A 16,006-nucleotide genomic window follows, 5' to 3' on the forward strand; every position below is an offset into this window, starting at 1 on the left:
TTGGAAATTGCCAAGATTTCTAAAGCACTACAAGCGGAATAGGATTAATATCATCGTAGAGAAAAGTCGATGACGAAATTAAAATGGGGTTATAGGCCATAACGCTCACCTGAGCCAGAGATGCTTATAATACTGGTCCAACAATAACTGAGACCTGTCACATGACCTGTCACATGACAACTATATATACTACTTGTTTCAAGATGTTTGATAGTAATACTGAAATAACTTATTAGCTAATGAAAATATTCTCCGACGATTCTCCACAAGCACCAAAGGCTTATTCTTGCTCCCAGGAGTCATGATTTACACAAAATTTAAATATATATCACTTAATTATGTCAGATATTAGATTGCCAGATTGTATAAACTCGCTGGTAATGAAATGCATTTCTTAAATTTCCGAGGTAATCGCCCCCCCCCCCCCCCCCTCTGTTTGTGACCGGCCTGGAGAGGGGGCAGGACTTGTGTAACATGAGGCTCGTGGATCACATCACTAACCTGAACAGGTGCAACTTCCCTGTAAAATTCAAAGCCCTGTTTCTGGTCCCGGTTAAAACGATTGAATTATTCACAAATTGAGTCCTAAATGTAGATCTTTAGAAGAATCCTACTGAAGCTCCTTCTATACGGAACCAAACAAGGCAACAGTTAAACTGAACGCTGTAGTACCTTTATGTTATATCATCTATCAATACAAAATGAAATGCAGTGTAAACTGCAGATCTATAGCTCTGTGGGCAAATATTGGGACAGACCAGAGAACTACAGATCCACCATTTATTTACCAAAAAATCCTTAGACTTACAGCGCAAAAAAATGCGCACGGTTGTGACCTATACCGTTGTATTCTTGCATCGCTGTCAGAAAATATCCTTTCCACAGCCATAGCATAAAAATGCGTAATGGTCAAAATCAGAGAATGTGACCCCTCGGGAGGATATCATAACATATTTGTCATAGTTCGAAAGTTATATTATGTTAGTTGTGGAAATTACAAAGGTCTGCTTCATTTTGTCCATTTCTATAGATCTTTAGATACGCGGCAAGCAGAGGACTTTCATGAAAGCATTTCCCCAAATTAAACATACCCTTGAAAATAGGCATACACACAATCCAGGCGTCAACAGATACAGAAAACTCAAGATGGTGACGAAAGAAAGGAGTGGACGTAAGGTGAAAAAATTAGATCCTATAAGCAAAAAACAAGAGAGAAAGAGAGAGAGAGAGAGAGAGAGAGAGAGAGAGAGAGAGTTTCCTGCGCACTTCTTGTGACAGTGACCCCTCAGCCTTTGGGCACTAAAGGACCGATCCCAAGGCTCACTCTGTAGAGGACCGATCCCGAGGCTCACTCTGTAGGGCTTTAAACATAATTTCCTTGACGCAGAGTTTGTATTGATACAGTGGTTAAAGATAATATTTTCCCTACTATATATGACTCTAAGCACACCTTAAAACATCCAATAAAGCCCCATACGACCCGAAATATCACATCTTCAAATTTGTTTGTTGACGTAGCCATGTTAAGTAGCCAGTTAAATCGACCCCGGTTCATTTCCATAATTGTACGTTTTTGAACGAATAATCTCTTTGTGAACAAATACCCTTAAAAATATATTTAGCAAAATATTTTTGATGAAATCATTCCATTTCGTTTTCAAATATCACTAGAAGCCACTAAATATTGAGCAGATATTTTCTTATGTCCAGCCACCTTAAAATTGACAGGGGTCATCTGCTCGTTAGTACACCATGTTTGGTGTCTATCAAACAAAGGGTTCTCGAGATATTGGGGGGACATTATTTGCTTTTGTCAAGAGTATTCTCACCTTTGACTTGTGACATCCGAATCAATAGGATCATCTACTCTTAAGTAAAATCGGTGTAGTAAGTTTGATATCTGTCAAGCAAAGGTTTCTCAATATATTGAGCGGACAATATCTTACTCTGTCCAGTTTGACCCTTGCCCTTATGACCTCGAAATCAATTAGGGGCATCTACTACTTAGGGGGGGGGGCAATATACCTAGTTTGATGTCGCCCATGCAAAGGGTTCTCAGGATATTGAGCACAAAACATTTCACTGTCCTATTTCACCCTCCATCTTTTGACCTACTAACCTAAAAATTGATAGTGTACTCCAGTGTACCAAATGTGGTGTCTGTCAAATATCTTCCTAAGTCAAGAGTAGGCTAATCTTGAGCAGACAATATCTTGCTATGTCCAATCTGGTTCTTGACCTTTGACCTCAAAATCAACAGGGGACATCTACCAATTAAGGGGACTAGTGTCCTTTGATGTCTGTCAAGCAAAGGATTATCGAAATATTGATTGGACAATATCTTCCAACATCAAGAGTACACCATTGACCTTGTTACCTCAAAATCAAAAGAGATTATTTACTCTTAAGGGGAAACTAGAATAATAAATCTGATGTCTGTCAAACAAAAAGGTTCCCAAGATACCCAGCGCACAACACCGACTGACAGACATGTACATTGAGCATTATCAAGCAGACTTCCAGTATTCAGATTCAGTAGTAAAAACAAATCTGGCAAAATATTGTTAGTCTGTACATAAAATTAAGCAAAGAATTGTAATGTCGTACACAGAGAAAAATATCAATAAAAGAGAAGGAAAAACTCTTCTGTGACTCCATCATAGAAAAATATCAAGAAAAGAGAAGGAAAAACTCTTCTGTGACTCCATCATAGAAAAATATCAATAAAAGAGAAGGAAAAACTCTTCTGTGACTCCATCAAACAAAAATATCAATAAAAGAGAATGAAAAACTCTTCTGTGACTCCATCATGACCCAAGGAATAGAATGTCTTGAATAATATTGTATCTATATTACATTAAGATACATGCATATCAATTCGACAAATTGCATGTCTTTGTGTAGCTTCTCCCTCATCCAGGGGAACATGGTTTGAGTCTTTACACAAGGGAGCTTTCATAACGATGACATTTCTGGCCCAGTGGTTTCTGAGATTTATAATCACCCCAATACTATTTTAACTATTTAGTATTTATATCTCTTTGGGGGAGGTCAATGTGCATTTTATTATTGAACAAACTCAAATTTCCTTCTCGCAAGCATGCTTTTTGTCACGTTTAGGTGAAATTGGCAAATTACTTCTTGAAAAGAAGTCGAAATTGTGAATATTAATTTAATAAAAAAAGATATACAAACGACAAACACATTTTGATATACAAATGTAAAAGAACTCATTTGACCTTATAGCTCAGGTAAGCTAAACATGTAAGCTATAGCTAAGATAAGCTAAAACCCCGATCTCAGATGATATGAGCTTGCAGAACAGGTAAGCTAAAACGCGTTCCCAAAACCAATTTGGCGTTATTGCTCCCACCAACTAATGACTTCTCAAGAAAACCAAGGTAACAGCTACAGAATTAAGAACCGTATCTCTCATAGATTTCTCTACCTGACGTCTATCTAAGGTATATCTACCTAAGCGTGTCTACCTGACGTGTTTTTAAGATATATATACCTGAGGTCTCTCTACCTGACGTGTCTCTAAGATATGTCTACCTGAGGTGTCTCTACCTGACGTGTCTCTAAGATATGTCTACCTGCGGTCTCTCTACCTGACGTGTCACTAAGATATGTCTACCTGAGGTGTCTCTACCTGACGCGTCACTAAGATATGTCTACCTGAGGTCTCTCTACCTGACGCGTCACTAAGATATATTTACCTGAGGTCTCTCTACCTGACGTGTCTCTAAGATATATTTACCTGAGGTCTCTCTACCTGACGTGTCACTAAGATATGTCTACCTGCGGTCTCTCTACCTGACGTGTCACTAAGATATGTCTACCTGCGGTCTCTTTACCTGACGTGTCTCTAAGATGTCTACCTGAGGTGTCTCTAAGATATATCTACCTGAGGTCTCTCTACCTGACGTGTCTCTAAGATATGTCTACCTGAGGTGTCTCTACCTGACGTGTCTTTAAGATGTATCTACCTGAGGTCTCTCTACCTGACGTGTCTCTAAGATATGTCTTCCTGAGGTGTCTCTAAGATATATTTACCTGAGGTCTCTCTACCTGACGTGTCTCTAAGATATGTCTACCCGAGGTGTCTTTAAGATATGTCTACCTGAGGTCTCTCTACCTGACGTGACACTAAGATATGTCTACCTGAGGTGTCTCTAAGATATATTTACCTGGGGTGTCTCTAAGATATATTTACCTGAGGTCACTCTACCTGACGTGTCTTTAAGATATGTCTTCTTGAGTTGTCTTTAAGATATGTCTACCTGAGGTGTCTCTAAGATATGTCTACCTGCGGTCTCTCTACCTGACGTGTCACTAAGATATGTCTACCTGCGGTCTCTCTACCTGACGTGTCAATCAGATATGTCTACCTGAGGTGTCTCTACCTGACGTGTCCCTAAGATATGTCTACCTAAGGTATCGCTACCTAAGCGTGTCTACCTGACGTTATTTTAAGATATGTCTACCTGAAGTATCTCTACATGAGGCATATGTACCTGAGACGTTCCTATCTGAAATCAAAATTTCCTGTCGTGAAATTCGTATAGAAATTTGTCCCCAAAAGGGATATTTTCTATAGGATTATTTCATGATCCAACCTGTCAGGTGAATCGCCTATACTATGAAGAAGGTGGTCAGATTCAAAACGTAAGAGTAAATATGTAAGTTAATTAACGGGAAAATTATTATGAATACCTGTCGGATAAAATAGGCGGTGATGAATAAAACTTACTGGGGTAAGTCGGTCGAAGCGAACCGACAATTCGTTTTAAAAAGCATAGAAACCACAGAAAAATCATATACATTAAATCATAAAAATATTTAAATCGAAAAGTTTAAAATCTACCTTAACGCATTTTTTTTTTATACCTTTAGTCAGATCACAAGGGAGGGGGGGGGGGGCTAAAACCCGTGTGGGACTCGAACTCACAATCTACAGATCAGCAGCCTTAACTAGTAAACTAACCAGCCATATTGTCCACTACCAGTAAACACGCTTAGCAGTTAAGTAACACAATTCAAAAGAACAAAGAATATAAGAATGATATCTATGCATTTTGTGTTACAAGAGAAAGTCACCCAGTATGATATAGCATTATTCGTCGTTAATGAACTCTACGTACCTGAATTTCCACGGCATGATAGGCGAGTATAAGACCAATTAATATGAAGGTGGATAGTGAAATGAGAGATTTCAACACCAGGGAATAGTAACTATCCTGAAACAGAAAAAAATATATAGCTTAATTTTACAAATACTTCACACAAAATGAAAATCACACAAAATGGAAATTTTGAAGCGGCTTTACTGCAGCTTTTTCATGTAACATTTGTTGTTGAAATAGCAATACATGTCATGTAAAATCATTCCTTTTAGGGGTGGGTAATTTTCGCTCATTTTGTGATATGGGCAAAGGAAATACAAATTTTCTATAGACGCAAAAATTGTACGCCGTAAAAATAAATGATCCTTCGCTATTTCAATTTTCATCAATAGGGAGAAAATGTTTGCCCAAATACTGCTCTGTTTTACTTCTCAATCGAACATTTTGAATACTCATAAACAAACGTCGCCGGTTGGAAATGAAGCGCTGTTTTAACCTAAGCGTGAGACTTAGGAGTTAGGACCGTATCAATCGGGGTTCTTTTATCGTGCCAACATGAAACTTTTTTTTTTTAAAAAGACCCATGACTTTTCCTTATAATGCCAGACATCTAACAAAGGAACAGTCACCACTCATTTCAAACATTTTTAAAGTTCGATGTGGCCACCAGGGATCAAACCTGCAAACGTTAAAAACACTAGACTGCCGCGAAAACCGGTTATTTTAACAATTACATTACGGTATTTCATGTTTCCTATCTGTTTATTGTAGGATGATAAATCGATATAAAAATGCATGTAAATGAAATATTTCATTGAATTGAAAAAGAAAAAAATATACAAATTTCAGGCCGTTCTTTACATATTGATTTTGACTACTGTCTGATCAAGAAATAGGGCTCACGGCGAGTGGGATCTGACAACAGGGGATGCTTTCTCTTCCTAGGCACCTCTGGTGTACCCAGGGGTCCACGTTTGTCCTATTCATAATTTTGCATTCTTTATTGGATGCGATTGGTTACCGTGTGTTATCTTCACTTTTCATTCAGAAGACACGGATATAAAAAAATCCAAATCATTGTCAGTTGCTAGTGTAAAATTATCATCTATAACCTTAGCCTATACGACTAGATCTACTTCATATTTGTACAACTGTGTTGCACTTTGAAATTACAAACTGGATATGACGAAAATATTCTTTAATGTCACAAAATCATTCCAACAAATACATTTCCGGAATGTTTATTTCTGGGCATGCGTGCAGTGTTGCTTTTTTTTGGTAATAACCATATCGAACTGTCTCCGGTTCAAGATTTAATAAATCTTTGAAGCTTTTTATTCCAGACGCGTTGGTTTGATTGAATAACCGGATAACTAGATTCTCTTGAAGTATCACGTGTCTCGTGATGAGCGAAGTGATTGACACCTTCCATTGTACGAAGACTGCCGCCAGAAATATATTTACTGACCCCGGCATTGTGTACAGACGCCACGAGTGTGCTTGACCTTACAATTTAATGGGATTAGTAAAGCTTCAAAAAGAATTGCGTGAATCGAACATGCTTCATACGTCACTCTGACTTTTAATTAAAGAGTAAAGACAAAAATATGTAAGATGAAGCGTGCAGACGATTGTTCGATATGCAAGAAGTTAACTCAGGCTTCTTGATAGAATAAGCAGGACTTCAAAGTAACCCGAAGAAAACAAATTAGCTTGAAATTTATATTTACCAATCATATTCCGGGATTATCTTGCAGAAAATAATACGTTTATTACCATGTGAATCTATTTCATCAATTACAAATGTCACGTGATAGCAAATGTCTTTTAATCTGGGCAGGCTAAAAGCAGTACGACTCGTTAGTAAATGAAAGATATGCCAAAGTCATGAAATATGTTCCTTTATCACAATATTTGGTTGCTGGCAATAAGATTTACAAAAACAAGAAACTCGTTTTAGTGTAAAAATGGTTAGCTTGCCCGGAATTTATACATGTATATCAGCTTTTATTTTTAGTGTTTTGAACATGCAATCAAATTACTCAAATATAATCATAGCTTCAAAATATTTCTATATGCCATGTTCAAAATATTTAGAAAAAGGAGTTTTTACTTTGCAATATTTGGACTAGCGTTTATTGTGAAACTCCGAAACTTCACTTCAAAGAGCGTTCGACTGTTACTATAAAGCTAATAAAAGCCTGTTATTTTTGCAACGATAAGCATAAAGCTTTCACAATCCAACTAACACTGGATATAATTCTCCATCAAATCACGCAAATCAAGTGGATTGCACTTTGGAAGAAAGTCCAAATTGGCAATTTGGGGGGGATGCAGAAGTTAAATTGGCATGAACTCTTGAGAATATGGAAACAACCCACTGGTAATAACCACTCCAACTCTGTGAGGAAAGAGAAGGGGAAAGAGAGAAGGAGGAAAGACAGGAAAAGAGAGGAGGAAAGAGAGAATGGAAAAGAGAGAAGGGAAAAGAGAGGAGGAAAGAGAGAAGGGGAAGAGAGGAGGAAAGAGAGGAGGAAAGAGAGAAGGAGGAAAAAGAGAAGGGGAAGAGAGAAAGAGGGAAGGGGAAAGCTACATTTTATTCAGAGTACAAAAAGGGCATATCTATCAGAATAATAAACTAAAACTCAGTTTGATGAGTATGCCACTGTTTAGTGTTATCCCTTAAAGAACGAAAACATGAGACTATGACGAGTTTAACCAGACCAAATATTTGATTTCTGGTCGAAAAAGAATTAAGTCGAATCGTTAACTTGTAAGTGCGTCATCTGGTGATATCCCAATCAAATTAAATGCCAATTACAAAATTAATATTGACCAACTTGACAAATATTCCATTAACTGTGCAAAGATCATAAAAGAAAAAAAAGCAAGTTTTCTCAACTAAAGTTCGTCTTTTTATCTAAGTATGAAAGTCTTCTCCCTTCACGAAATTATTTGATTATCGAACAAAAACCCCGGGACTATATACAACTTCAGCTGGCGGATTTAGAAATTTATGTTTGATTTGCAGTATATATAGACAACTTATCACACACGGTTTGAAGGGTTTTCCTGTAACGCTGCACATAAAAATTCATTTATGTGTTTAGTGGGGTATTCAGGACAGAATATGATGTTTGAGTTTATAGAATTGTCTTCAAATAGAATAGAAAAGGATATACCCAATATGGACTAATTTTTGAAACGTAAAATCTATAAATCATTATATGACACCATAAATCTATAGGAAAGCGAAATTAAAAACTTAAGAGAAGTTAGACAGAAAGACAGACAAAAAAGTGCATTGGGGTTGTTTTGTATAGAAGTTGGGGGGGATTTCACAATACATCGATTGTCGTTATATTTTGTAGGAAGTTGCATCTGAATTATCTATTTCTGAGTCCCGTGACTTTACGCCATTGCAGCACTTTGAGGTTCAATGCGAACACACAGTAAAGCTTAATCGTTTTGTCTCAGTAATTATTTGAACATTTGTCCTTCATTGATTTTCATCCTGAAAACTCAACCATTTCCTCCTCTCTACACATTCCTGTGTGTGTTTACAGTTCTGCGTTTGATGACGACAAGAGAAAACATTTTATCCCTTCACCAGTAAATAAACGTTAACAGACGGACACACATCAATCATATATATATAGTTCATCTTCAACAGATGTTACACCTGCCAACACAAAATATTACATCCGATAACTGTGATATTAGTTAAAGAGTTATGCACGTTTTGTGATAATGTAAAACAAAGTCAACACAAACTAAAAACTACACACCGACTCTATTTACCTGATCTTGAAATAATTGCTTATCTAATGTCTATTTCAATTGATCTTTGTAACAGTAGGTTAATTTGGATGTCTATTTCGCACCATATTTATTTTGCAATATTCCATTATCACCTACATATGGCGTTTATGTCTCTCGACTCATTCGATACACGAAAGCATGTTCTGTGTATGATCAATTCTTAAAGTCGGGCTATTGACAAATAAGTTTATGCTATAGGGGATTCAGCAATCTTGTTTGAAGTCAATATTTCGCAAATTATAGGGTCGTTATATAATGATCTTACTTGCAAATACAAATTGTCTCGTTTGTCGTTTCTTATATCGATGAGTTATGAGATATAGATGAGTTATGAGATATAGATGAGTTATGAGATTGATCACTGCTCGTTATGTTCACCTTTCATCAATTGTTAGGTCATTCTTTTTACATACTGATTTGGACTACGGCTTACTTGTCAAGATAGAAGGCTCACGGCGGGTATGACCGGTCAACTAGGGATGCTTACTCCTCCTAGGCACCTGATCCCACCTCTGGTGCCGAGTTTGTCCTAAACTTAATTTTGTATTCTTTATAAGATCGATCACTGTTCTTTATCTTTACTTTTCATCTTTGTAACAGTATGTTATTTGGATGTATTAATAATAAAAGATATCAAATTAATTTATTTAGATATAGCACAATTAGCATCAAATGACTAAATTACACTGTAGTCTTGTATAAAACATGTTCATAGACAGATGAATAAGAATGATTATGTGTTGTCTAACTCTCGAGAATTTTTCACTTAGATGGAGACGTCACCAATACCGGTGAAGGGCCTCAAATAGGCCTATGCTCGGCGCTTACGGCCATCGAGCAGTGAGGATTCTTTAGCGTGCCACACCTACTGTGACACGGGACATCCGTTTTTAATGTCGTCTCCGAGGACCCGTGACATTCTCACCTGATGCCGAGCGTTTGGAGATGGAACTGTTACTACCTGTTTTAACGACTGAAATTTGTCGCGGTCGGGATTCGAACCCCGACCTTCCGCAAGCAGGCGAAAACGCTCTACCTTTAGACCATGGCGGCGGTTCAGATAAATAAGAGAATAGAAAATAGATAATATAAGATGAAAATGTATACATAAAATATATACATGATACGTGTGTGTGTGTGTTCTCAGCAATAAAAGATAAGGTCATTAAAATATAATTGCATCACTTGCTGATTTAAAGGGGGATGATTTTGTTACAACAAATATAATTGATTCGAGTAAAGCATAGCAACTTACCTAAATTTCACAAACTGTTGCAAAGATATATTTGAAACATCTAAACTTTTCATTTTCAAAACAAGGCACAAGCTCTGTTAACGTATAATATGTCACGTTACTCAACTATTCACATGGCCCAAAGTTGACAGCTTCGGTGAACAAAATTGTTCGGTTCCTTCTTTGTGTTTGCTCCCTAAATTGACTTATCATTCACGTATATCGAAACGTTGAATGCTTTTGAAATACTTTTTAGAAAGAAGTCTGAATTAATTTTACATTCATAATAATTATGGCGGACCTTTTCTAAAACTTAAAACGTTTTTCAAAAAGAATTTTGATTGAAATAATTCTTTCAAATTATATAATTTTGGTGATCAGAGTGATCTGCCCTTGGACTGCACTATAAATATATCGGTCGGACTTCGATCCTCAATCCCGTATCAAACAAAGAAAAAGACGTTTGACATACATGTTGGTAGTGACTGTTCCTTCGCCGAGCGTCCGGTGCTAGATGTGATGTCCAGTCATGTGTCTTAAAGAAACGGAGGTCACGTGTCACGATAGGCCTACTATATGACCTTGGCCGCCGTGCAGAGACACATCCAATAAGAAGTTAGTGGCGTCGTTGTATGAATGGTTGTTGATCGATTGATTGATTAAATATTGTTTAACGTCCCTCTCGAGAATATTTCACTCATACGGAGACTTCACCACTGCCGGTGAAGATTGATTGTTTATTTCCCGTCGAGCATTGATCAGTCATGTTAAGACGTCACCAGCTGTAGGTTTAAGGTCATATCCGAAAGACCCGTGACTCTCACTTCTAAATGCCGAGCGTTTGGCGGCGGAGCAATCGCTACCTCCGTTAACGTCTTAGGTTTGACGCGGCCATGGCACGAGCGGGAGTCCCTGTTACGAAGCGAATGTTCCACCACTGAGCTACCGCGACCGGTCAGCATGGATGAAAAATTTCTCCAATGGAAATTTATTGCTTTTTTTTTGCTATTGAGTTATAATTTCTTTCAATGGAGTAATACATTAGAACATAGAGTGTTTAACCCTTTTCAGATTTTAAGTGTGGGATATATTAGGAATTTAATATTGACAGGAGAAGCCCGGTCCCTATAAAGAAACTGTTCTGGGTGGTTCCCTTATAAATGACACGAAATAATACCTTGTTCTATTTTTCTCTCTCAAATGCAATCCTGATTGGTGCAGTATAGGCGAATCCTTAAGATGGTTTTCAATCTTCTTTCACACGAGGCCGCGTATTGACATTATTATGGCGGGTTATGTACACAGTAAATTAATAATCAACCCTGGTATGTACTGATCTGTGTTAGTCGATAAAGACCATATTAAAACACATTATGCTTGCTATCATGATAAAGCTATAGACAATATGCAAATGTTAAACCTCTATTTCAGGGATTATTACTGTTTTTGAATGCCTATCATGTGATTTCCCCGGGGTGGTTGTCCCGCAACAACCCGAGTTGAAATCGATTCGTGCAGTGATAGTTCAGGTCTCGCCATTTGGAAAAAGATAAAAGACGGCCATATAGAGTTATTGATTGTGCAGTTTTGCCTTTTGGTCAGTGTTTAAATAATTTTTATACCCATTGATATCGAGTTTTCTTAATTCATTTATGATTTTCCAGCTGATGAAATCGGAATTGGTTACTGGTAATGGGAATATAATGAGTGTCTCTGACGAATATTGGTGTAGGCAATGCAATGACAAGAACCACCACGGATAGACTAGTGCAACTTAGTTGAGTCGCAATCAAATATTAATTCGTCCATAAAAGGTGTCGTCCCCGTCTCTAAAGACACACGCTATTTTCAGCAAGAAGTTCTGCAGCTAATAAAAATCAATATACCCGCTCTTCAGTATCTTTATGAGTCTACAGGATAATGGAAGTCAAGAGTCGCGGCTAACAAATACTTGTAATCACTCTCAATCAGTTACCGCCATTGTGTTGACAATTAATGACTATAGAGCGCTATCGCCGTGTGTGTGACAGCTCATATTGAACAAGGATGGACCGGTAACAACATAAATCTTTCACCACAAGAAACTTAATTTGAGCGCGGAGATCACTTGCATTTACGATGATATGCGCTGTGGGTCGCCAAAAAGCACGCGTCAAGAATGTAAGATTTCATCTTGCTTTATTTTTGCACTTGTGCTCGATCCTTTTAAAAAAAATCCAAACATCTGGTAACAGGGATCAATGTCAATCTAATTATGTTTAAATGGGGAAAATGCTGAATTGTAACTTTAATTTAATCTTATAGGATCAGAAGTCAATAGATTTATCATGTGTTTTAATTAAAATTGCTTAATTGACTCTCGGTCTGAATTTAAATCTTAAAATACCTACGAGAGAGGTACCATGGGTCAATGATATGTGTGTTTATGTCCCCCCCCCCCCCCCCCCGATAGTTATGATGCACTCATAAATTTAGTCTAGTATGGAAAGAGGGCAGATTAAGGACAGATTGATTAATACCAATCAATTCTATGCTGCTGTTTATACCAAGTTTGATGAAGCACGTTGGGGTAATTTCCTCCGATTGCGGAGCCGGATGACATTGTTTTATTGGCGGTGTTTATTTTTAGTCAGCCTCCAATTTGCTGACACTGGCCATTGACACAAGCAAGGAAAATGTCGAGAATAAATTTTAATTTCCATTGCGAAACAGAATTTTTCTGATGGATAATTGACAATTACATGGTTTGTCCAAATTGGGGCTTGAAAATTGAGGAAAATTTTTCGTACAACACGTATAAATTGAATATCCTCTTTTTAAAGTAGTTTTTTTTTCTCCATGAATCTAATTTCTATAATAAACAAGACGGTTTTAAGACTATAAAGATTAGCCAAGGTCCCCCATTTCTTCAGAGCACAAATCTAACCTTCTGTATTAGAATGCCTGCATTGTTTTCACCAATAATTCGCTCTCACACTAATCCTATCTCCTGATATAAAAGAACTTGATAGAAAAAGCTTTAGAATTTAACGTAGTTTCACCCTCCTGTGACGTCATGTGATTTAAAGTAATTTCGTCCACATATAAACATATGCAAAATGGACCGTCATGTAGGAGCTGATAAAACAAGAGGTTAATATTTTCATAATTTATCTTCATTGACACTTCTCATCAATCATGTTTCCGTGGGGATCCGGGTTAGAATAGGTCCTCATAAGAGGCGACTAAATAGGGCGATCCTTCGAATGAGACCGCAAAAACCAAGGCCCCGTGTCACAGCAGGTGTGGCACAATAGAGATCCCTATCTGCTCCAAAGCCAGAAGCGCCGAGCGTCGGCCTAAATTTTGCAGCCCTTCACCGGCAATGGTGATATTTCCATATGAGTAAAAAATTCTCAAGAGGATGTTAAACAATATACAATCAATCAATCAAAAATTTATCTTCATTGACACCTCTCATAAATCATATGTACAGATATAGTCAGCTAGTAATTAGGAAGACGTTCAGTCCTTGTGAGTATTTGATGTTTATAGTCCACAGCTGGGCGTGCATTCCTATTACTAGTACATGTACCTAGATATTGTGTCCGGAAGGTATGGATGCTTAGTACACAGAATATAACGGGTGTCGCGGAGTTGTTAAAAATAGAATGTGCAATCAATGAATATAAAGGGACGATACACCCCATCCCCCAATTTTATTTTTCACTTTTAATGATCAAAATCTACTGTATAATGTGTTTTAAAAGGTTTTACACAAAACTTTAAGGTTATACATCTTCTAGAGAGTTCATTATTTGTTTTGTAAACAAAGATTGCGGTATGTTATTGTTTACGAAGTTTTCAAAAGAAATGGATATCGATCTAAATTTATTATATCTATCATATTTCAAGTATTCTTGAAATGTGTCATCTAAAAGTTAAATGTGACTATGCAAATTTAGTGTGTTTAATTACAAAATTAAGATTTCAATGGTTTGTTTTTAAACATAAAAAGACTCGAGTCTTTGTTTCATAACACAGAAGATATAGGTTTATTCTTGCATTCATAAGGTCAAAATTTTGGTTGTCGACATTAAATGAGTTATATCTTTAATGTTTCACAAAAAATGAAAACTATATTATTTTTCAAAAATTGTGAACTTTAAGGAGGCTCAGTACATCAGCACTTTATTGAAGGGTTCGTTAAAGCACCTCGTGTGATGTATGACTTCACCATTGAAAGAGTGATCGAAGCTCTCAATTATTTGATATAAATTTTTGTGGGGTATTTTTGGGAATGACATGATAAAAAGGATGTTTTGTTTGCAAATAAGAGATTTAAATCTAAACATTGCTTTCAAGAGTCATTACATAAAATGTTGGTGTAACGAGCCACCTTATGCATAATGATGTAGAGCATGCGCAGGAACGTCTCTACCAAAATTGTAAATTTCGTGATCCCAGGGGTAGAGGTTTTGATTCCAGGACTCCAAATCAAACGGTTATTATAAATTAAAAACACGCATTTTGTTTTTATTTTGAGAGCAAATTTGTTGTGATGAACAAAAAATTAGAACAAAACAAATTGATGGGGTAAAGTAACAGAAATGTTGAAATCCATAATCCTGATTTTCGTTTTTTAAGTGAAAAAAAAGTTGTAAAATTCCTAGCAGAGAGAAAGAGAGGGAAAGAAAGGTTTTCTTATGTCATTTGTAAGTGCAATCTATTTGCAGGAAAAAAAATTGCAACAGATTATATATTCTCTGGGCGACAGTTGATGGGGAAACATCAATTTTTCTTGGCTTACTCTTGTTACATGCACAAGCAGTGTTTTCATTCTGATTGATTTGTCCCACATGAGACTAACTAATTTAGCGTATTCGACAATGGGGGATACATGGATACAAGTATTTCAAATTTCCAGAAAGTCGGTAACATCAGTCTGGTAGATAAATAGAGGAAAAAAGACTACATGCTGTGAGCTTTACAGACTACCTTTGTTTACACAAAACGAATGTCTTTTACAATATATTCTATGGGCATTCATCTTAAAACTATGCAGACATGTGCCCAGTTTTTTTATATCACATATGGTTACTTTTACCCGCTACTGGTTTTACTATTTTGTTCTGAGTACTTGCTGAACTGGATCGGAGGTGAATGGAAGGTTACCTTGATGTCGAAGTAGATACCGACAAATACCGGGAAAATCGACTTATTAGAAAACAAATTAGAAGACGAAGGTATTTGATAAAGAGGCATGTGTTGTGGCTAAGTCGTGGTCTGGCAATTTCTTAAATAGGTAGCAATTTGAAGCTACACTATGTATCTATGATATAAAAAAAAAAACAGCGGCGGTTATCGTCTGCGCGTAAAACTTGCAGCCAGTGTAACTCCCCCGCATCCACACAGCGTGCACAGCTGTGTATGCATAATCTGTCATTGACCTGGTTATAATAAATTGGTGTAATTTTATCATTTTCGTCCCGAATTCGTTGTCAAAGTTTTCAGACGGATTCATGCCTCTCGTCGTCTGCAGCATTACTGGGACAAAGCAGCGAAACACCGTTTACACTTTGTTTTTCTTCGTGTTGTTTGATAAATCATTTTTATGCCAATACACCATTTCTACACCAATACATTATCGCCCCGAGAGGTTCCGGGTTAGAATAGGTCCTCAGTACCCCTTGCTTGTCGTAAGAGATGACTAAATGGGGCGATCCTTCGGGTGAGACCGCAAAAACCGAGGCCCCGTGTCACAGCAGGTGTGGCAAGATAAAGATAAATAATGATAATAAAGATAAAGATAAATAATAATAAAGATAAATAATGATAATAAAGA

At 37.0% G+C, this 16,006-nt stretch overlaps 1 protein-coding gene across 6 annotated transcripts in view; it reads right to left on the bottom strand.

Annotated features, from left to right (window-relative positions):
- LOC125649280 (small conductance calcium-activated potassium channel protein 2-like) overlaps positions 1-16,006 on the bottom strand; it is a 104,339-nt gene that overhangs the window by 24,443 nt on the left and 63,890 nt on the right. For all 6 annotated transcript variants that reach the window (XM_048876704.2, XM_048876709.2, XM_056165812.1 and 3 more), the window contains exon 4: positions 5,145-5,240. In XM_048876704.2, coding sequence (XP_048732661.1) covers positions 5,145-5,240 — 96 coding nt within the window. The remainder of the gene's footprint in view (positions 1-5,144; positions 5,241-16,006) is intronic.

The sequence above is a fragment of the Ostrea edulis genome, chromosome 5, assembly GCF_947568905.1.
Source record: "Ostrea edulis chromosome 5, xbOstEdul1.1, whole genome shotgun sequence".
Lineage (NCBI taxonomy): Eukaryota > Metazoa > Mollusca > Bivalvia > Ostreida > Ostreidae > Ostrea > Ostrea edulis.